Here is a 24,572-nt window from a genome sequence, read left to right as displayed (position 1 = left end):
TCTCACTTAACTCGTGAGGTAAGTGAATTAACCAAAGTGCTCATTATTGTTCAAAGTAAGGCACTCGTGAAGTACATAAACTTTTTAAATGGAGAAAAATTAAACTATTTTTTTATACATTTAGTATGGAAAACTGATCACTACAATAGTGTTCTTAGTCAAAACTTTTGGCTGAATAGTTTTTTTTAACCCTTGAGCATAATTTAATGTCAGAGATAGGATCTGTTTCCTAGAGTTTGTTCCTTAATTAAATAGCTTTAATTATCCGTACCTCCTTTAATATCTGATAATACGAGGAAAACTTTAAATTTTTCACTTTGAAATAATAAATAAAATAAAAATGCATCTACAAAAAAGTCAAATTTAACACTCCTGCTATTTATTATAATAGTCCTTTGAACCTTAGGAAAGTTCCAAAATGCCCCTCAAAGTTGAGGTTTTGGTCCTAGCAAGGGTCGCTACTTCACAAAGAACCAGATGCTGCAAACAGCCCTTTGTACCAGAAATCAGGGTCTTTGTTCGTTTTCCTCTTATCTAGAGGCCTGATTCTGAAGTCTGAAAGGCACAAGAAGGGGAGATAGGGATTCTGTCTTGAATGTCTCTTGAAAAAGGAGTGTCGCAAGTACTTTAGGAAAGAGACAGCTCTCAAGCCATTAACCTCGAGTACACGCTGAAAAGTATGTATGTATATGTATATATATATAAATAATTAAACTCACGCACAACAAAATTGTGATGGGAGAGGGGGAGGGGGCAAGTAAAATGTTAACATTTTGAAATTCAATAAGTGTAACATCTGAATGAGGGGCAAGTATAAAGTTTCTGAACTTAATAGTTAAAATGGTTCTCCAAAGAGTTGTATTTAATATAGTCAACATCAAGGTTTAGCGGATTTTCTATGCAAATTTCACGTGTTTCTGGAAATGCTGGTCATATTATTCCCTTGCAACGACATACTACATTTTGGAGATAACCCCGCCAATAAATTAAAATTTTTCTAAAAACTTTGATTTTGTATTTTGTATATTACGTTTTTGAACAAACTAACCATCATACAATATGTATAATTAGTTACAATATTCAAATTAAATCCCAATTTGGTCACATTTCGTCTGATAGTGTTTAGAGGGTACAGAATAAAATTTTTTCGAAGTGTGTTTTGTTGTTTGTTAGAGGAGAAAGCATCACATGTTCTATTGGAAATACTGTAAATCACAGCCAAATATAAACACTATTAAAGGCAATATACCAATTCATTTCTTGACTTGTAAATATGCATATGACAATTGCTGTGAGTAAATTATTGCATCATTCTGAAACTTGGTTTACAATAAACAACGAATTGCTTGTTTATTTCTGGACAGAATAACAAACATTCTTGAGGGAATCGAGATGTATGAAATTGATGTTAAAAAGTTTCTTAATCTGCGATGGATATAATTAGCTAATTGCACCTATTGCTATTATTACACTAATCTATTACTGATTGTCACATCTGACAAAAGGAATAAAGGACAACACATTAGGTGAATGAGTACAACACATGCTGTGTACAAAACGATGTAATATAAATAGCATTGAATGACAAAAATACTTACATTGTGCACGGGGTATCACAGATATCCTTATCAGTTACTCAATAACACAATCTACAAGATAAGACTCATTGCAGAATCTAACATATCACTGGCTTACAACAAGATCACAAGAGGCTTAAACATAATGAAACTTAAATTAACATAATATACATAATGTACAAAATAAAAATACATATAACCTTAGTTGAATACAACAATTAAAATTTACCACGGATACAATATTGTCAATGTTGAGTAATGTATGAGATAAAATAAAACAGGTGAAACGATGAAACTGTACTAAGAGAACGGCTGAAGTATGAAATAACCCAACGAAAAGTGAAATGAAAATTTTACCAATTAACTTACAAAAATTAAATACATTATATAAACGATGTTAGCTGTTATACACTGAAATAAATAAATATAAAATGTCTCATAAATAATAAATGATAAAGCAATAATTTAAATGGATTAGTCATATTAGATATAAACAGATGAGATGTCAGATTTTTTTACTGTCATAATACATTGATTTTTTATGTTATGTCAAATTTTAGCAATATTTAAAGTGATTAAGACTCGGGTCATTTATTTCCAAAATGACAAGTTTTTATTAATTCAATGATACGAAATACAGACAAAATTCAGGAATCAGAAGTTAAGATTAAAGTCCGGATCATCATAAAAATATTAAATATAGATCAGTCTATATCTAATCAATTACGTAAACTATTATTTATTCAATAGCGATAATTTTTAATATATTTATATATACAAATGAGAAAATCATAAAATCTAAACTTTTATTGACATTGTAGTTACAAGTTTTAGATATCCATCATTTGAAGCAGTCTGCATCTCAGTAAAATAAACTCGAAAAGTTAGTCAAGTTTTGCTCATTGAACGTCGCTACTCTGTAATATTATAGAGCTTAGAGCTATGCAGTACAAACCTTCAGAGTCTATAAATAAATAAATAAATAACGATTACAAGACAAACTAATTACAGAACAACGTTACTTTACACGGCCGCTAAGCGTTGCCCGTGCAGATTGGTCGCAACTTTTACAATTAAACTTAGATCAAATTTCAGTATCCAGCTTCCACAAACAGTGACACAGTGACAGTCTATGGTGCCGGGGTAGCGGGTAGCTGCCAGGAGTGAGGGACTCCAGCAACAGTTGAGGGTAGCAGGGACGGACAGCCGCTCCAGGGCCGTGTCGTGTGACCCTCAGATGTTGAGGCAGCGGAGTTTCTTGGGCGGCACCCTGGAGGTGAACTCGAAGGTGTCCACTCTGAGGGCCTGGGCCGCGCCGACCTCATCCTCCGGCGGAGGGTCTCTCTCGGGGGACTTGGGCGGCGAGGCGATCTCCCCCATCAGACTCTTCAGGCAGAGCTTATTCTCCTTTATCCTAGTCCTGACGAGGAACTCCAGGGTGAACAGGTGGCTGTCCTCCGCCTCAGGTATGAACTCCCGCATGAAGGAGGCCAGCTTCAGGAGGTACTCGACGTTGTGTCCACTGGCTCCCGAGCTGGAGACGATCTGGGAGGCGATGTCGGTGAGAGGCGCCTCCCCCAGCCAAAGGGAGTTGCCCGGTACGGCTATGTACAGCAGGGCCGGGAAGGGAGCCAGGGCCGGCTCGTCATCTTCCCGAGGGAAGAAGGTGGTGAATTTTGTCAGGTAGCCTCCCAGCACACATTCCCTCTGGTTCAGGTACGGCAGCGCGGTCTCTCCAGACAACTTGAAGGCACGGCCCCATACCACTCCCTGGAACAAAAAGAAATAACATTTAGATTCAAATGTTCAAGTATAGGAAAAAAGTGAGGGAGCATTTAAATTTACCAAAATTTGTCCCACAAACTAATCTGCACAAACAACGTTGAAAAATTAAAAATAAATAATTAAGTCACGTGTAATATATCTAAAATAAAATCCTAACTAAATGCACCAAATAATAATTTCGTCAGAGATTACAAAAACGATTATATATTTGACAAAACAACGTATACAAATGTCATTAAAGAATCTTACCTAACCTTGATAATCATGTTAATATACGCTTATTTGTTTACAGTGACTAAACTGTTGAGCAAAGCGAAATACTGTTGTTCGCAGAATGGGAACGTGAATATTTGTACAGTCGGCGAAACATCCATTATAACTTATCAGAGGTTTAGTGATAACCAACCGACGAACATGTACAGTTTAAGGATTCCTAAAATAAATTTAATTTCAACACATCTGATTACAATGTCATCATCAGATGTTGATTGCACATTTCTGTAAAATACGGTAGATGAAAGGAAAAGGTGGGGAAATTGTCGGATTTGAAAATAGGAAGTTGCTTATTGTTCAGCAGTATTTGAGCTAATTCAGGGTAAACTAGGAGAATTTTCAAACTGTAGTGAGGAACAGCAAGCAAAATACAGAAATTCTAATTTTTAAGGTTGTGATAAAAAATGCTTCACCGGTGGGTAAAAAAATTCCATTCTGCACAAATTCAGAGGAAATAGAACACGGAATTAGTCGAAGAAAAGTTGTAATATTAAAAAAATGTATTTAAAATATGAGCCATGATAACGAAACCTAATACAGTAGAGCGTCGATTATCCGAAAGTCGTTCATCCGAAACGTCGGATAACCGAAAGCCAAATCCCGCTGAAATTTTACGATTGGTCAGCCCTATCCGACTAGGGTCATATATTATGATTATGAAGGCTCTTATTGTCGCCGGATCCAACATGGTGTTGGGTGCTCTTGTGCCTGCCTACCACTTGTTTCTCACATCGTTGGTATCGCTTTTATTGTTGAAAATCATCAAGATAATGACATCTCGATTGAAAAAGGTCCGACCAATGGTTGGTATTAAATGGTTGGAACAGCAAGATGAATGTGATGCTGTGCAGTTGTTGTCTTTAAAACGCCTACGAGACTTAACGGCAAAAGACGGGTGACAATGCTTAAGCAAACAAACATGTTCAACTTTTCTTTAATGTTTATTTTGTACTGTTTTATCATAGGTATCTAGTTTAGTGTTGATTTTGTACTGTTCCTATTTTATCTTATTATAAGTAAATGTTTTTAACTAGACGTTTTTTACAGTGATGTTCGATTATCCGAAAACCACCTTGCAACAATTGTTTCGGATAATCGACGCTCTACTGTACTTCAATCGGTTATGTCTTGTATGCATACTGTACAATCAAACGATAGATCAAAATAGCTTTTATTGATTAGTGATTTTCCATCAACTCCTTGTACTAAGTAGATTAATCTATAAGCGTCTGCTCAACAAATGTGTATTTCAAAGCCTGTTTATACCACGCTGCCAAAAGTTAACAATCACGTTTCGCCAAATTAGTTACATAACTAACAGGCGAAAGGTTAGACGTCTTGTTTGCGACGTTATTTACATTTAACTAAGTAAAGTAATCTCGAGCTCTCGGCGCGTTCAGCGAGGGTGCTGACAATGTGTACACAGGTATTCGTAGACCTTGTACACGTTTACTCAAGTCTCAAGTCTTCAGTTAGACGGAGTTTGCTTATGATCGTATCCCTTTCGTTACCGCAGTATTTAGACAGATGCTGAGCTGCCTCTTGATCTCACCAAGAGTTTGATAACAAATACATCAAAGAGTAAGCCAACGTTACTTCGTCGGCTAACATTAATAACTCTCAACCAATACTTTAGCAAACTTTTTGGAGCTTTTGAGGGATGGAATTAAGTAGTATAGAAGGAAAGATTTAATTGGTTGAACTAGTCGTGCTTGATTATTTCGACAATAATCTATAATAATTCATGGGTGATAAATATAAAATTCAATTCAAATTTTCTTTATTGCAGTAGACAGTTTTTTTACAATTGTATTGCATGCGTCTAACTTATTCTAACACAAGTTGAAGTTTAAAACATCAATTTTGACCAATGTTACATTAATTAAACATTTTATTACAATCGTCACACAAAAATGTTACTCATTTTGGCAATTAGAGTTAACAAAGTAATTTTATCGTTCCTAGCGATTTGTCATGAACTCGTCAAGGGAATAAAACGCATTCGACAATAAAAGATCTCTTAATCGAGCTTTGAAACATTTCTTTGTTGCCAATTCGTTGATGCAAATTTGACCTTCATCATCAAATCCCTTGATAATTAAAAAAGAATATCCACGCGCAAATAAACTATAATATTAAATGTCTGTTTCCTACAAACAATACAAAACTGCTCAATCATGGCACGTGAATAAGAGCACTTATCGATAGTCTACCAAGAATCGGGCATTTAGGTTCTTGATTCGGAAACAATACGGGGAAACAGAGACTACCAAGGGTCAAGGCATCCGATAGGCCGGCTGGGCGATAACAGATGGTAATAACCTGACCTGACATATATCTCGTGATTATACTGTTTGTCTGCAAATGTTTGCAGACTGTTCTTGATACAGTTCTAACTTTGGCCATGGACCATTGTTTCCAAGGTGTATAAGGAAAAAACAGATTACTGTAATGAAATTGATTTTATTTTCAATCAGTAAACATATGGTGGGGCCATACAGATAGCGAGTTTCCATTTTTAGATCTTGTCAAATACAAAACAATTGGAATTTGCTCTCCTGTTTGTGGTCACTTCAGCAAAATTACCTGAAACTGTTGGGGAATCCTTTGCAAGTTTACTTTGTTGTTTTGGTTAGGACAAACAACAAGGCGAATCCAAACAGATCATGATCGTGGATGGCTACATCTTTAGCACGCCTGCTTGGAGTGTCTCTTCTGATCTAAGTGGAGGAAGCTCACCTAGACGTTAGAAGCCGGTTAATGGTTAACTAAGTGTTGTTGTGTACGGATATCGGCGAGATCGTGCGTACTCGAGATCGTGAGGAAAAAAAAAACAGATTATTGTAAGAAAATGATTTTATTTTCAATCAGTAAACATATGGTGGAGGCCATACAGAGAGCGAGTTTACATTTTTAGATTTTTGTGGTTACTTCAGCGCAATTACCTGAAACGTCACAAATTGTTGGAGAATCCTTTGCAAGATTCTTTGTCGTTTCGGTAAGGACAAACAAGGTGAATCCAAACAGATCATGATCGTGGATGGCTACAACTTTAGCACGCCTGCTTGGAGTGCCTCTTCTGATCTAAGTGGAGGAAGCTCACCTAGACGTTAGAAGCCGGTTAATGGTTAACTAAGTGTTGTTGTGTACGGATATCGGCGAGATCGTGCGTACCCACAATGGCTGGAAGTGCGTGTGCGTGTACACGCGGTGTAAACAGTGCCGTGTCTTGATCACAATCCCCATTGTCTTTACGCACGCGCCGCTTTGTTACGGGGCGTGCCTTCCAGCACTTACCGCTCGCATCCCGTGCCCATACTACGCGTCGACAGGACGGAGATCATGCTTTGACCGGGAGCGGTCTTCCAAAAGCCCATTCACCGGATGAATGGGTCGGATATTGTTGCCGGTGAAAAGCGTCTCCTTGTAAGATTGAGGGCTGAATCAGAATACGGGCCTATGATTACCACGTAAGGGCTTATTCAGCAAAGATGGTCTTAAAGGTTCTGATATTTCATAGCTCCTTTTCTATCTTCATATGGAGAAAGTGAACGCAATGAGGCATATATTGACGAGTGACACTTTCGGGAGATAAGATGAATTTTGAAGCATCTTAAATTTCATCAAAGATACCTTTTTATTCTGATTTTGGGCTTGTACAGATAAGTTTAAAAGTTGTTCATTTGAAATTGTTAAAGCAAAAGATAGCATGATCTAAAGACGGTTCAAAAACAATTAGTGTAAGAAGGGAAAAATAGAGACTATATATTTTACAAAATCTTAACCCTTCTTATGAATGAAACATAAGATATTTAGTAAGACTTGCAGCAAAAATTATTCATGATTTTATAAAAATGATAGGTAGGTATTAGCTACTCTGCTACATTAATGAATAGTCAAGGGTGTCAATTTAAAAAAAAATCTCTGCTTACGGTTTTGGCTGAAAACATAGGCTTCTTACATTCTTACCGTAAGTTTAATGTATTTTGGCCTATTTTTATTTTCCTCACCTGACTTACTCTAGCCGAACAAAAAAGACGCAACCCCAACAGATCGAGCAAGTGCTTTACTCCCTCCAGGTACACCCTGCTTGCCCTCGACAGGAAGGAAGCTGTAAAGAAGGCCCCATTAAGGGGTAAGCGGGTCTCATCTAAATCCGGACACAGGAACAAGGACACGGAGACACTTGTGGCAATCAAATTACGAACTGCGGAAGAGCCGTGGGTCGCGACAGTTGTGCCCAGATGCCCACAGACTCCACTATTTATACACTTCCTCACCCCGGCTTGGTCGCCGCTTGGCTAGGCGTGGGAGAAGGGCTGGCAATGTCCTCAAAACATTGGCCTTCCGCCAGGGCAGTAACATTCCAGAAATAACAATTGCGTGTTGTTTCACTTCAAAACAAACCGGCTCGAGCTGGAGTACTAATATCACGTGGAAATAGCATGATACTTCCTTTGTCCTGTCCAATAGACATGAAAGTCTGAACTTGGAGTCGGTATACATTCGGTGGAGAACCCTCGTAACTAATTTAATGCTTATTAGTAGGTATAGGATGACTGCAACAAGGAAATTTAGTCCAAAAATGAACGTTAAAAGACAATAGCGAATAAGCAACTGAAATTAGCCAGTATAGTTGAGAAGGTCTGGCCAAATACCAACACCATGAAGATATGAATGGTAAGGACTATATTTCTGGCATTAGATTATCTGGATACTGGCCACGAAACTTGACCGGATACCAAAATACTCCAGATATAAAGGCGAGGAAAATCATCCAACATTATTCTAAATATCTCAACAGCAATTTTACGCCTACTTTAGGTGTATGGATTCAACAGCCTTTGTGCTGCTTCGATTTGGAAAAGAGTTCTAGAATTAGAAGAATTATAAGGAAAAGAAACCGTAGCGTTAATCTTTGGAGTCACACGTTATAGTGTGCACCATTAGTTTCCATTATGAAATATATAAAAGGGTGAACAACTTCATCAAATTTATACCACGACATTCTAAATGACAATTGAAGGCGACTGAAACAACTACTCCGCAGAGCATTCAATTACGACTGCTCCACGATTCCTCTCTTTGGATAGAACCCAAAATCCAATAACGAACAGTAAGAACATTACAACACTGTAACACTGTAGGTGTATGTTCCCCTAATGAGATCCTATAAGATCCAAAGTTGTGGGTTCGCACAGATCACTGTAATGTCAACTACCGCATAAGACCAACAAAAATTAATAGGACAACAAATGGTAATGTGCTAGGAAAAGTGAGATTGATGTCCTCTGTTGCATAATTTGTACAAATTATTAACTAAGAATGTAAACTATTAGCAAGATTGGTACGCCGCCACAAAGAGGCCCCACCCGAAGAATTCCAAGGCTAACGGGTATATCCACTAGATCAGGAATCTGTGATGTCACCCAAGTGCCTTCATCCTAAATAGTAAAAGAAGAAACAACACTGAAAATGGATTTTAACTGTGATAGCTAAAACAGCTGCCGAGCTTTTAAGACCTTACTTTATCCCGGCCTCTTACCCTCTAACTATATCGCACATAAGTAAAAAAAAGATAAGATGTATCCTAGAGAATATAAAATTCATAGAGGAGACATGCTATAGTTGAGTGGGTTCGTCTCGTTGAACCTAGATTGCGCTGATAGCAATTGACAGGGTCGTTCTGTAACTATAATACAATGCCGCTAGAGTTCTCTAATCAGTTTTCAGAATTTTATGTCTTCTAAAGAAAATGAAATTTGTATTCTCTACGACAATACTCTTTATATAAAATTCACAAGAACAAGTTAACTTCACTTTACCCATCAATCAATTTATCAGCTGCAACACAAACTACAACCAGTAATAAAATAGTGTACCCTGATAAGATACCGTATTACACATGTAGTTAAATGCTAATGCGTTTCTGTTGTAAGTGAAGCGACATTGTGTTAAAGAGATAATGGACCACGGTGAACGGCCGCCACGTGGCGATAGCGACAAGTTGAGACGTGTTAATACCGAGGCAACTAACTGTTGCTTTCTGGCCGGTTATCTTGTCTCGCGCCCAACTTGGCAACCACTGCACTGTATATGATCCGACAACCGTATCCGTGCTTTGTTACGTCATAGACTACAGTTACTGTACAGTTGGATGTCACTGGAAGTCAGATACCGTACAATCTAGAATTTCAAATCTTCACTGGATATAAAACTGCAGAATCGAACATGAATTTGGAGAGAACGAGATGCTGTTTTTCAAAGAGGTCGAATTTAACTAGTCATGGCTTTTTGCGTTTGGATGGAATTTCGGGGCAAAAGTGACTTTGTAGAAGAATCTTGAAGGTTCAGTTGGTGAATGACAACGTTGAGGAATAAGATTTTCCTCTAGTAGGTATTGTAATTCTGATATTTATTTTGAACATTATAAATGCCAATTTTCAGCATCTTCAACTATTCGGTGTTCCGAGATGGGAACTAGTATGAATAAATGAATAGTATGAATAAACTCACAGAAGCCTTTGACTTTAAAATATTATAATCCTTGGATTCAAATGGGAATTGCGTGGTAAGCCTTTTTAGGAGGTACAGCTAGTTGTGCGCTATCGTGCTAAATATTTTCTTTGTAAATGTAATCCATTTCAATCTTCTATTAATGACCTCACTTTGATTAATGCAAGTAATGTTGGAGATTTTCTTTTAATGCTTGAATTTACTGAATATTCCTTCTTGCATTGACTGAAGAAGATTTCGCATAAGGATGTCAACTCGAAATTCCAAATTGAAGATGCACTATTGGTTTAGACGTTTAATTGTCACAACACAGATAGATCGATGATTTCTTTCAAAGCAGGGCGTGTTAATATGCTCGTACCACTTCCAAATATTTAGAAACTCCATCATCTTGTAGACAAAAATTGTAGTATGAAGGATATAAATTTGTTGAACGGAAATTCCGTCACAAAGATGATTGTAACAGGCAGATGATTAAAGTACATAGCACAATAAAAGTATCACGTAAAGTGTTATCGAAAACACGTAGCATCATAAAAACTCTTCTTTCAAGCACGTGTTCTCTAAGAAGGTAACTTCAAACACAAAAAGGCAGATATGACTTATTGTTTGAGTGGTATGTTTGAACAATCTAGGTTAAGTCTCTTGGCGGGGACACTTGGCAAGGACGCAAGTAAGTAACTACGCACACAGCCTCTGGCTAACTGGGTTAGGCGATCCGGAAAATAAGCCACTGTGATCAAGGCCATCCGAAAGAATAAGTACTAAAGATTACAATGTGTTCGTACATAAAAGACTATTTCTCTGGTTACTATTCAGTTCCACATTGAAATGAGATACAGATTTTCCACATGGATCAATTTTATTGGGAATTTTATTTGTTTACTCGGCTACCAAGCAAAATCGAATCCAGATATCCAATGTTCCTATAACTCCATCTCTTAATAATAGCAGTAGCATTATACTTACATTGAGTACAGCAATCTAATACATGAGACCAAGTAAAGACTGTCTTTGTAACTAAAAACATAATCACCAACCGAACGTCTCATGACAAAAATAGTAGTATGTAGGTATGGTAGGAAGGGTTGATACAATGTGAATGTTGGTTTTAGCTCTAGTTCACTTTCCTCTTAGTGTAGCATCTGAAATCTGACTTAACTCTTTAAATTCAGTGCTGGATTAGAAAATACACTAAGAGGAAGGTGATAGGAGCAAACTTAACATTCACTTTGAATCAATCATGCTTATTAGTAGTAAGCATGAACCACAGCTATGTTATGTGTAGAAAACTTGGTTACACCACCATGCTTAGAGATCGTGTTTAAAACATTGTAGTCAATTGTGTACCTGATGAGACAATGAGACTACCACTTCACCTATTTATAGGTGTCTCTGTTGTCGAAACGATGTAAATGTTTAGTTTTGAGCCTTTTCATCGTAGACTTTCTTTGAATCTCTTCAGACGTGGTGGACTGGAGCTAAACTAAAAATCCAATAAAAATGTAAAAATGAAACTTCTGATCAAAGCATTATATGCTGCAAGACTAACTTTTTTGTAAAGTCACATTATGGAACAAATATTTTAACAATATTTTATTCATATAAGTGCAATAATTTATAACAAGAAAGGTGCATCTATGGATGTATTCAAGTCAGGAATTGCGAATGCACAGAGTTTCAAATCTGAACAAGTTCTCAGCGCACTCGCCATTCCTGAACTTGAAACATTGCGTCGACGTAAGAAAGGATACTTGGCAAGCTTGACCGACATCTCGGAACTCAATGTCCTTCAGATAACATCAACCAATATAATAAAAAGGTGAGGATAACCAAACTGAGTTGTCGGATCAGGAAAAGCATCCTTGACAACGAGCCTCATTTTTCTGGACACACGTTAACAGTCTGGTTACAAGTACCTAGCGGGGGGGGGGGACAATGAGTCGGCGGTAGAGAGCCTGCTTGACGCGAGAAGAGGGAACTATTTCTGCCATAATGATAATTGAGTAGCGACATCGTTTCCTCGCTACTTACCGACAATTATCACGTTTAGCCGAGTTGCTGGCGGGGAGTCAAGCTGGTGCCGCGGCATTAACCCTCTTGAAGGTTGGGCCGTGCGTCACGCATTCCTGTACCCCGCAACAACTTGAAGATACCGACGGGATGGCTGTTGAAGGACGTATTATTATCAGATTTGCTCTCTGGCTATGATATTTTAAAATAGGACTAACGACTTTATGGAGTATTATGACGTTCAGGTGGCAAAAACTCGCTGAATTATGATTATCGAAAGTGAATCTGGAGTAAATGTGGTTAGAGGACACCTAGTCAAAGACCTATAACATGAATTAGGAGATAAAATACGAACGCTTGCCATATATTTGGGATCAGCACTTTTAAAACCATTATCACATTTATTTTTGGAAAGAACTAAAAGAGCCTATACTGGGGGCACTCTAATACAAATACTGACCGCAATGCTCATAATTCTGAGTTGAATTTCAAATTGCCACCACGTCTCGTGAAATAATAAAAAAAATTCACTTTTTTGTTCTTTCTTCAGAAATGGTATTTAACAGAGCTCTGACAAATCCGAAAACCAATTGCATCATCTAACCGATGTACTTCGATCTTCACTTGCTTGAGTATTTGTAATCGCAATTATAATTGGTAATAGCCTAATTTAATTTAAATAAACACTGAATCACAAAAAATACTTGTCCGCTGGGCTCAATCCTGGATCTCTCACTTGCCGAGCAAACATGCTACCAATACACCACACAGATCTTACTTTCTACGATTCAATTATTTTGTATTTGTCCGTTTCAGTCACGTATGTGTTTAAATAACCAAACTAACATACGATCGAAAGACCAAATACCTGTCAAACGACTTTTTATTTACATTAAATAAATTTGTGTAAATGGCATTATCCTAATATAATAGGTATAATAATCCGTTTTATATGTAATTATGTAAGTTTTAACTAACATTAAAAATATGATATTTTTTAATAGTACTTAAAATATAATTTTCTGACATTTCCATATCTCTGGAACTTTTATGTTTAGGATTATGTAACCAAAGATCGTTATATTAGAACTTGAGCTATGTTCTGATGTTCAGAACGCTATTTTGCAAGTTTTTATGTCACAATTTCACCACTGCAATTACTTGTAGAAAGTGCATGATTGTTTACATACAGAGAATTTGCAATACCCAAAAGTAAAATGCAATTAAACTGATAAGTAAATACGAAAGGAGACGTTCATACTTTTAATTGAACACATCTAGAAATAATATTTTACTTTAAATATTTGTATTTACTTCAACTAATACAGTGACTTGTTGCAGCAGTTAGAGCACAGACACAGACACAGTGTGTAACGTATTAAATGTTATCTTGGTTATGCAGTTGTTGGCGGATGCACACGAGCTGCCCGCATGGCATTTGTTGGCTAATGGTTCCATACTTAACACTAGCAGTATAATTGCGAGTTGTGTAATAGATGTGAGATGTTAATTGCGCATCAATCTTAAAGGGAAAACGTTATTAGTGAGGAATACATTATCCACGCGCCATCTCTATTGCGTATAAATAATATATTTTCCTAACTTTCCAAGGCGAATCTTTTACAACCAGGCAAATCCAAAACATTCATTCACACGCCATCTCTATTGCGTATAAATAATGTATTTTCCTCACTTATCAAGGGGGAACTTTTATAAGCAGCAAACAACAAAGATTAATTCGCGTGCCATGTCTATTGCATATAGATAATATAATTTCCTAACTTTCCATGGCGAATCTGTTATAAACCAGGCAAACCCAAAACAATCATTCACACGCCATCTCTATTGCGTATAATAATGCAATTTCTTTGCTTTCTAAGGCGGAAATTTAAAACCCAGACAAACCCAAAATAGTTGTCTCACGTGCCATCTCTATTGCGTATACTATTGCAATTTCTTTACTCTCCAAGGTGGAATTTTAAAAACCTAGACTATCACAAATAATTTACTCACGTGTCATCTCTATTGGGTATAATAATATAACTTCTTTCCTTTCCAAGTCGGAAATTTTAAATCCAGAAAAACACAAAGAGTTTATTCTGTAAATGCAGAACAGGAGTAGAAGATTTAAAAGCGTTCTCGGCAATACCTACAAACATTTACTTTTATAAATAAGTTGTTCTGTTCACATAAAACAACAAGCTGAGAAAACCTAGACCTATTAGACCAGTCCTAAAAGGACACTTTCGCTGCTTCCGAAGTGATACGTTGCCTCCTGTCGAGACTATAGCCTGGCATTATATCTCAATTATGGCTCTGATCTAGCTTCCTCTAGTCGAAGTGGGTAGGGGACAGTACTCCCTTATGTTAAGGCTTGGAAAGACATTTAACACTAAGAAAGCCCCAATTATTAATTATTAGCCCCAACATTAAACTAGAGCTAACGAGAAACACTTTTGAACACCAATATCCCAACATTTGTGGTTAGCAATCTACTCCTGAACATCCATGAGGTTGTCCAGATGTAAAAAATCGGTTCTTGACGTACTCAATGTAGGATAAACTGTTAGGTATAACTCAGCTAGAATTTAACCCTTCTGTGGCAATTAAATTATTTCTTTTCAGAATGTTTGAAATACGTACGATGAAAAAAGGAAAATTAAGGATGATTTATTGTATTTCCCATTATTCAACCCAAACGTTTTCAAGAGATTCCCTTCCGAGTTTTATTGTGAGTAAATCCACGATAGGAACTTTGGCAAGATTTGGCAAAAACCTGGAACATTGATTTGCACTGTCTATAGCAGGGTCGATGGCGATGGGCATTCTCTGAACTACGTGTTCTAGATAAAATTATGCTCCACCATTTCTCGAAAGCTCACAGCTGATGCTCTGTGTGAGGGAGGTAGTAGGGGAGTTTGCCGGTGGGATGACGCCAGTAAGAAGATCCTCGGCGCGTCGGTCACGGTATGACGTACGCTCCCGTTGTGCGCAGCCGCCAGGTCATGCGATCCACGCGCCTCCAGGGGTGAAATTACATGACCGGACAACGTCCGCTGGGCACTGGGCAGAGACTGCCCGTGAGAACTGGGATAGTGTACAAGGTTACTTGGGGAGTAAACAGGTAAAGAGCGGGAGTTCGCATGAACTTTCAGGTGTTTCAGGTACACAAATGAACAGAACAGAGACTGCCCGTGAGAACTGGGATAGTGTACAAGGTTGCTTGGGGAGTAAACAGGCAGAGAGCGGGAGTTCGCATGAACTTTCAGGTATTTCAGGAGCACACATGAACAGAACAAACAGAGACTGCCCGTGAGAACTGGGATAGTGTACAAGGTTACTTGGGGAGTAAACAGGCAGAGAGCGGGAGTTCGCATGAACTTTCAGGTATTTCAGGAGCACACATGAACAGAACAAACAGAGACTGCCCGTGAGAACTGGGATAGTGTACAAGGTTACTTGGGGAGTAAACAGGCAGAGAGCGGGAGTTCGCATGAACTTTCAGGTATTTCAGGAGCACACATGAACAGAACAAACAGAGACTGCCCGTGAGAACTGGGATAGTGTACAAGGTTACTTGGGGAGTAAACAGGCAGAGAGCGGGAGTTCGCATGAACTTTCAGGTATTTCAGGAGCACACATGAACAGAACAAACAGAGACTGCCCGTGAGAACTGGGATAGTGTACAAGGTTACTTGGGGAGTAAACAGGTAAAGAGCGGGAGTTCGCATGAACTTTCAGGTGTTTCAGGTACACAAATGAACAGAACAGAGACTGCCCGTTGTACAAGGTTACTTGGGGAGTAAACAGGCAGAGAGCGGGAGTTCGCATGAACTTTCAGGTATTTCAGGAGCACACATGAACAGAACAAACAGAGACTGCCCGTGAGAACTGGGATAGTGTACAAGGTTACTTGGGGAGTAAACATGCAGAGAGGTAACATGAACTTTCAGGACCACACATGAACATAACAATCTGAGACTACCCGTGAGAACTAGGTTGATATACAAGGTTACTCGGTAAGTAAACAGGCAAAGACCTAGACTTCGATGATTGTTTTGTATTTTGTAGAATTTACTTACTGTGCATGGTATATTTGCTGGAACGCATCTTCAATAACACTATATTTCGCCATTCGTATACAGTACTGTTATTTTTTTTAGTTTATTAGTGATGTGAAAGTTTTTTTTCTTCCAGAAAACGTCATGACTGATGCCTATTTCCAATATTTTAGTGGATTGATTTTAATTGTAATTTATATAAACAAGTAAAAGTAATGTAGATTTTTTCCCGAGTTAAGGCCCAATTTGTAAATAATACTCCAAATAATAACTGTACTGTTTATATTCGAAATTATTTTGCTCAAATCATCATAATCATCGGATATATATTTTATTCCTATGTCAAATTATCGAGCCCGGATGGGTTCCTAAATGAATCTCAAAGGAATAAATGATAGAAGACACAATGGTGACCTTGTGGAATTCCATACTTATTTCTAAAACGTTTTTATTTACATAGTTAAAATTTTTAATTTATAAAAACCTCACGAATTAAGAAAGAAATATTTCACAGCTACGTACTACACAGATCTGTAAAATAGGCACTAGGAGGGGCGAGCGAAGTTTGATGTAGTAGAACGGGAGTGCAAGACAAACATTGAGATGTTATCAATGGTGAACATGGAAGTAAACACGGTGTATTGTACAGGCATATGTATTTTCTAAACCAAGTAAGTTGCCAAGCCAATGTCAAGATGGAAAATAATTGCATCGCCAAATGTTCCGCCTTCACAGCTATTATCTCACTCTCACATGGTGTCCACGTGCTTGATTTACACGTTCTCAAACTTGTAATTATAGAACGATAATTCACTCTCAATTTGTCTGACCTTGTCGCCAAGCGATCACATCAGATGTGGCCTCCATGTGAAAAATCTCCAAAAGATTCTCTCAGATGAGAAATTCCTAAATGGGTCGCATGCAAGTGAAATCGTGACATAAAAACACCTCATGATCATATCGTCTATTACCCACAAAGGTATCTAAACTTGATTACACTTTAACGAAAGGTCTATATTTAGACACTGAAGCTCATCTCAAGCAGTCAGCATACTTTGTTTGAAGTTTGTTTTTGACGTTGGAAAGATTGTGAAGGAAACAGGATTTTTTCCGGAAATTTGCCATGGTACAGTGATACAAAAAATCAGTAACACTACGTTTCAAGGTCTGCAATCTGACCTCTTCTTTAGGTAAATAACCAACCTAACATAATCACAAACTAGGTTGAAATAAACAAATCATACCAGATCGCTGTGATACGCATTATTCAGAAATGTGTCAACTTCCCTAACTCTAAGACATGCAATTAATAAAAAACAAAACACAAACACTAATTATTAAAACTGAACTGCAGAATACAGGTCACAATAGGTCTGCATTCGCCGACGAACCACCTACGATTGCAATCAACACGTTAAAAATAACAGGCCATAAGGCATTTCCCACACAATTTTTGAAAATAAACATCAATTTCAATTACATCACCCTTGTAAGGATAAGAGGATTTCGGACATTTGCCACCGTTATAGGTTACAAAAGATATAACAACGTTTCGAGGATTGGAATTCATCCTCTTCGTCAAGTGGGGAAGCTCCTTTACTTACAGCACCTTATTTTACTGTCAATGTCGACTGTTAAGTAACAATAACAGTCGAATTAAGTAAGTGAGTTTCTCCCTAAGTCCAGGAACCGAGAAACAATTAGTATTATTGATATAATACTGTATTATTGATATAATACTAATTGTTTCTCGTTTTTTTTTGTCACTGAAGGAGAAATTTCTCCTAAGAATGAAATCTAACGTCAGCTACGGTATTTTTGAAGAGGTTGAAATAGGACGGTATCGAAAGCGTTATAAATATCAAACGATGACGTTTTTATAGGATCATATTTTTTACCTTTAAACAGTTAAAACCAACCGTCAATCACATTAAAAGTATATAACTACCAGGCAGCTAGATAAAGAGATCGAAATTCCCTACTTTCAGCCAAATAATCAATCTGTGGTTTGTTAATTAATGCTGTTTAACATTTAATTACGTGTCTGACGGTTGGTTCCGAGTGTGTCAAGCAAAAAACTGTGTTCTGAACCAAATTATACAATGTTTCATACTTTTAACCCTTTTGATACCTCTCCATTGTGACCTCCGCCGACATTAGGACGGCTGACAATCAATATATTTCTGATGAAACTTTGTCTGTTGACATAAGAAACATCTGTTTTTGTCCTTATTTAATGAAAATTGGCTTTCAGCTTCAGGACTATTACAGAGAGGTCTCACACAAAGTACGACGTTATTTCTTTACCACTTATATTATATCCACAGCAGGACGATCGACAGCGCGATGAGACAGAAGACAGACAGACAGACAGGTGGAATGCGGACACCTCACTCACTACTCAGGACCGTACTATCACTGTGAGCGCGTCTGATTGGAATGCGTAGGTGTCGGTGTTGACTGTCAATATTTGCTGTTCCCAACCTGTTCAGTTATTGCTCCCTCCCGCCTGTTTACAACATCTCCTGCATTACATCATCTTTGCCAGTTTATCGAAAACCGGAGAGCGGAGCGGTCGCCAGTAAAACTAGCTGTAAAACAATCGTTACAAACGATTAACTTAACGACACGAACGAGTACTCCGAGAAGAGGTTACGTTCTTGAGAACAAAGAACAAGCGCGATGTGAGTATCGTGTGTCGTTATCAGTTGAACTTGCGCGCACCTGCAATAATAAACTGCGAATTGCAATATACTGTTATGCACTGCAATATACTGTTTTGCTACCACGTATCGGCCTTATATGACTGTGTATTGTAATCAACGTGAATATATTATTGTGTCATTCACGTTATTGCAAATTTAAGTAAAAACACATTTATTCACTGCATTGATAACAGAATAATCAATACTAATAACTTTTTATTTTTGTGAGACCTTTCAATAGAAGGTTATCTTCATCAGACACATCACAAAAGTAAATACAAACAGTTATCTACTCACAAAAAGGCCTCACGAAATATAAAAAGGTATTAGTATTGGTTGGTTTGTACTCAATGTAGTGAATAAATTGAGAATAGTCAATACAAGCTCTATCTTCAACATAAAAACACATTGCCGGGCTAAAAGTCAATTTGTTTATTACAAAAATATGCAAATTAGGAAAGTATAATCCAGTTATTTTGCGTGTGGGTATATTTACACAGGAATTATTCTCAATTTCTCCAATAAATCTAAAGAAATATCTAAAATATTTCACCAATATCATTTCAATTTTGTTTACTTTATTTACAAATATGTCCCCTGAAACGAAATCCAATGTTATTATGGTTTAGAATAACATGAATCTTTAACTAACATACGTCGAGCTTTATTTGATAACACGAAATATGTGTACTTAGTAGAAGTATTAAATTCAAAATAATCAACTTTTTAAATGAACGCGCATTTTATTCATGTGAGAAAAAAAAATACTGAAATGCTATTCAAGAGGTGCACCGAGTACTTGGCGCCATCGGAAAGTAACGATAACGGGCTGTAAACGCTAGAAGCAGCGTCGTTGTTAAACGTAGTGTAAACTTATGAGAAGGGGATGACAGAAATAAAAAATACTTGCTGTGGAGGGTGCAATTCTTTACGGGGATTCAGTTTTAGATTTAACATTTAACTAAATAGGAATAACCTGAACTATTCCTAGGATCCTAATTTCCCAGTATTTGACATTTAGATTATGGTAGCTATTTCAGTAAATATGTTGAGCGGTGTCTAAGAGTAAAGAACGACAACACCAGAAGAGGGTGGTGGTGACTGCGCAGGTGATATCACAGGAAGTAAACGACCTCAGGGGCAAGTGAAGCTGACAAGGAGATGGGAGTGGAGAAGAGGAAAGATAACTCCGGGACGAGAGGATGGAGTTGTGGGGGCTCCCCGTACACCTGCTGAAGACCTACTGTGGGGTCAGAGGTCAGCACCTGCGGCAACAACAGGGCTGAGCAGTGCGCAGTCCCTGACCAACAATTACTGAGGGGAGACCTTTGCTGTAGCGGCGGCGAGGTGAGGAATTATGGAACGTTAACGGAGTCGTTTAAGTAACAGGTTTAGGGGACCTATTACTTCTGTTAACAGTGTTTCTAAGATTTCATAACTGTTGACAAAATTAACTGACACAAGTTTACACAACAGTACAACGGTTTTCTACAACCACAAATTTAATTATTTATTTTGGCTACAATGTACGCGTAAAAGGATTTATCAAATCCGATACTCGCAACAAAAGTTCTTACGTGAAAAGTTATGTATTTTCTTATTTCTTAGACAGTGCATAATAAATAAGAACGTCTGAAATGTTCGTTGTGTTGAAGAAATCGACCAATTCGCGATCTTTACTTTTAGAACAAATCAAACAGTGCAGTACGTTCACAGCTAAATTGCCATTTCCTTATCAATTGCTATTGTATTAAAACTTCTGAAATGAGATGAAACTACATTTCTAGTGGTTGTTATTACTATGAAATAGTTACGTAATTATTAACATGAGTTAAATAATTGTAGGAAGACTTTGGCGTATCCAATATTATTTTATAGAAGGACATTATTGTGCTTATTTCAACTTGGATCCATAGTGCCACACAATCAAAAGCAATAACTGTGAACAATCCGAGAAAATGACAAAATTCTTTGATGGCACATTGCTATATAAATTGTACAAGTAAACATGATGGCTAATTTAATATATTTTCAATTAAAAAATTAAATTAAATCATGTACTGAATTCGCTTTGGATAAGTCTGCATTGGTTTCTTCCACCAATTTCTCAGAATAGATAAGAACGGTGATATCGCTGCTCATCGTGGGTCAAGCTATTTGAAAGAATAATCGTAATGTAGATTCTTAAATTTAATTATTAAAACAGAGCGCTTTCTTATCATTATAAACGCATCATTACAACATACAATACTATTGAGATTTTAGACACGTTTTATTAACACGCTTGGCTTAAAGTTGATATGATTTGAATGAATAATTTGATCAATGAATATCCACATTTAGGGATTTCACTTCAGAATACCATCGCTAATAAAATACATATTAAATGACACATTCATAGTCCACGTTAAGGTCGAATAATGTAAATACAGTTTTTAAGTTACGGATGTTCTAATACAATCTTATAAGGACGCCAAACAAGGAGAAATATACAAATACAAGTATATTACAGACAATATAATCGTTTAATATAATCCACTGAGCAATTTCTTGTGCTTTTATGTCCGCCTTTTCAAATAACCCTGTTCCTTTGATATACGATATTGATAGAAGAGATCATTTAATCTCTTCCTCTCCCTATTACAAGATAATGATGGATAGTAAAGCTCCTCCCTAAATTCCAGTAACAGATAAGACAATGATTATGTCTATATGGTAATAAAGTCAATTTGAAACAGAAATAAAGCTAATGAACGTTGGACTGCTTCCTTGTTGCTTCATTTCACTCACAGTGCAATCCTTGTATTTTATTATGTTAATAATATATATTTATGTTGAAGTCTGGATTATACTTAAAAAAAATGTAAATGCGAAAGTGCCTTTGTTTTCCTCTCACGCGTAAACTATTCCCCTGACCTATTATTTCGAGCTATTGGTCTATAAAGTAAAGAAAATCCCATCTTGGTCTCTAAAGTTGTAAAATATTAATTGAAAGAACCTGTCAAATGTAGTCATCTGTTCTGTTTACACATTATTTGTGACAGCACAGCCGTATGATTAATTAATTTTTCCACTATTTTAAATTTGTTAAAATTTATAACGTATAAGTTCTCCAAGAAGTGACCATTATTTTTAGGCAGGTTTTAGATTTCAACGATTAAGTAAAGTACTCATCTACCTTAACAATGCCATAAAACAAGAATCGGTCGGCAAGAACTAAGATGGGTTTTTGAACTAATGTACTAATTCCAGCTCGAAATGTTCCAAAATATACTAAAAATATTTTTTCTGTTTATAAAGAATGAAACGCGTCAATTGAGTCATTGTTAATTTATTTTTAACTATACACTTTTAGCAAATATTAAATCTTAAAATAAAAGAGACAGTTACTATCTACCTTTTAAGATAAATAAAGACTGTTATAACACCCATCTTAGTTGTTTTAATATACTAAGAACGAACTAAATTACAATAGCCATAAATATATACTTTTCAATATATTTTCTTGATCGTAGTAACTCTTCAAGGAAAACTCAATATTGGCGTCGGAAATATTCACTTGAACAAGAAATGCTCATACAGGTACAACACCTACCTAAATTGCGTTCGAAGCTGTGTATAACTGCTAGGATTATTTATATTTATTCATTAATAGTGTGTATTTTTGTTTACGTTACAATTGGGAGACTCAGTTCATTTAATTATTGTTCAATCATATTAGTGGTTGTGTAACATATATTAATATGAAGCCGAATGCCATTCCATCCATAAACATGAGATTTGATAAGCTAATGTTTGTTGTACTACTCACTGTTATTAATTATTGTTCATATTATGATTACTTATTTAGTTAATAGTAATAGAACCGAATAGAATCAGATTACACCATTTATGACTGGATAATTTGGTTGTTTTTAAAAATTAGGTATTTATTATTGTGCAGACTAACTCGATGTAAGCGATCTGCTAAAATTGGATCATGCTTACCTTCGAGTATTAGCGATAACTTTCAAAAATTTTTACCTAGATTGCTAGTAGTCATATGTTCGATTAGTTATCCGCCTGAGGTTGAGATCAAATTGCAGATCTCGAAAAGTAGTGTTACTAATGTTTTACGACTGAAGGATGGCTAAATGTCCGGAAAATCATGTTTCCTTCACAATATCCCTGATGGACTTGCAGACCAAAGGTAGCATTGCTTTATATGTACATCACGTTAAAAAAAATATGATCAATTTCCACGTATAGCGGTGCTTCACAAGAATCTGTAATAGGTTCACGAAGATTAACATGACCAGTTAACAAATTCTGATAACGCAAACTGTTACATGGTATTGTGAGTGCGTTGTGTTGAAAGTCTATAGAAACACGCAAAATTGACAGCACAGACTTTAGGGGATAAGATGAGGTCGATCGGAGGGCAGTGTCTGATGGCAGATTGCTAGTCAAGTGCCGCAAGTGTCAACTACCTAATGACAGGCTATTGCGGCCCCATTGATCTGTAGTCATTGTCACCCACCAATCATGTGCCGCCGACGTGTGAGGCTGATGTTCCAGTCGTCCTCGACAGCGAGGCTTTTGCTACCGGAATTTTAGATTGAAATACACTTGTACTGTGTTCCAGTCCAAGAGGAATTAAGAAGTTCCTATCGTAATAAAATTCGAGATTCATTAGAAAATAAAATCATTAAAGATTAAGACGAGGTAATGACAAGTGAAAGCCCAACCAAAAGTGTTGTTCCTACGAGTAAATGAAAGAATCCTGCGGCCGAAGCGACGACGACGAGGGCTTCGCCGATGTTCCACCGCGCAATTTTACGGTCTCTGAATCCTTGTCCCACACTTCTGAATGTCACATTGCCGATCCTAATTGTGGACAATAAATTAACATTCCACCCGCCGCCATCTTGGAATGTCCCCTGACTCCCATTCAATGATCATCAGATATTTCAGCCATCCTTCGTCTCAAGGATCTTTCGATCCTTTCTCCTACACGTATCTACAGTAACAGTGATGATGAATCCTTGCTGACAGTGGGGACTGGTAGCCATAACGTTTTCTGATCTAGACATTTAATGTTTAAATTCTAAAACCACCAATGAAAAAAAAAACAATGTGCATTCAGAAATATTCAAGCACGGGGTATAATAGACTGAAGATACAATAGGAAAACAATTGATTATTCAAGCCAAGGTGAGGTCAAGACAGTTAAAGCTACGGCGTCATTGTTTATAATTGAATGTTGACCTTCACTGTAGCCTAGGGGTAAGGCTATGGGTTCGAATCCCGGAGAGGTCATAAAAATTTTCAACTGAGTTAGGACAATTTTACCTTCAACTGTTTAACATCATCAACTAAAACACCACTGGCATAGGAAAAAGCCCTTGCATAAAAATCCTTGCTCGGGAAATATCGTTAATGTAAAGGTATCGCTTCTTATAAATTAAAATTAATCATGGTAGTATCAGTCCCACCTCTCTAGTAATATTTATTTAAATGAAATCAATATTGAAATAAACACGTAAGAGCACCCAAGGCTGTTGAACTACAGTATTTGTGCAGTTAAACGTTTAGTCTGAGTACATAGAAAACAAAGCTTACATAAGCTCAAGCTGTACTTGAGTTCGCTTGTTTACAGTGTT

General features: G+C 36.9%; 1 protein-coding gene across 1 annotated transcript in view; it reads right to left on the bottom strand.

Moving 5' to 3' along the window:
• Positions 1 to 1,546: 1,546 nt before the first annotated feature.
• LOC124360093 (glutathione-specific gamma-glutamylcyclotransferase 1) overlaps positions 1,547 to 24,572 on the bottom strand; it is a 49,225-nt gene continuing 26,199 nt past the window's right edge. The window contains exon 3 of the mRNA XM_046813391.1: positions 1,547 to 3,347. Within this exon, the coding sequence (XP_046669347.1) occupies positions 2,811 to 3,347 (537 nt within the window). The 3' untranslated portion in view covers positions 1,547 to 2,810. The remainder of the gene's footprint in view (positions 3,348 to 24,572) is intronic.

The sequence above is a fragment of the Homalodisca vitripennis genome, chromosome 4, assembly GCF_021130785.1.
Source record: "Homalodisca vitripennis isolate AUS2020 chromosome 4, UT_GWSS_2.1, whole genome shotgun sequence".
NCBI lineage: Eukaryota > Metazoa > Arthropoda > Insecta > Hemiptera > Cicadellidae > Homalodisca > Homalodisca vitripennis.
This window is presented reverse-complemented; position numbering and strand designations above follow the sequence as displayed.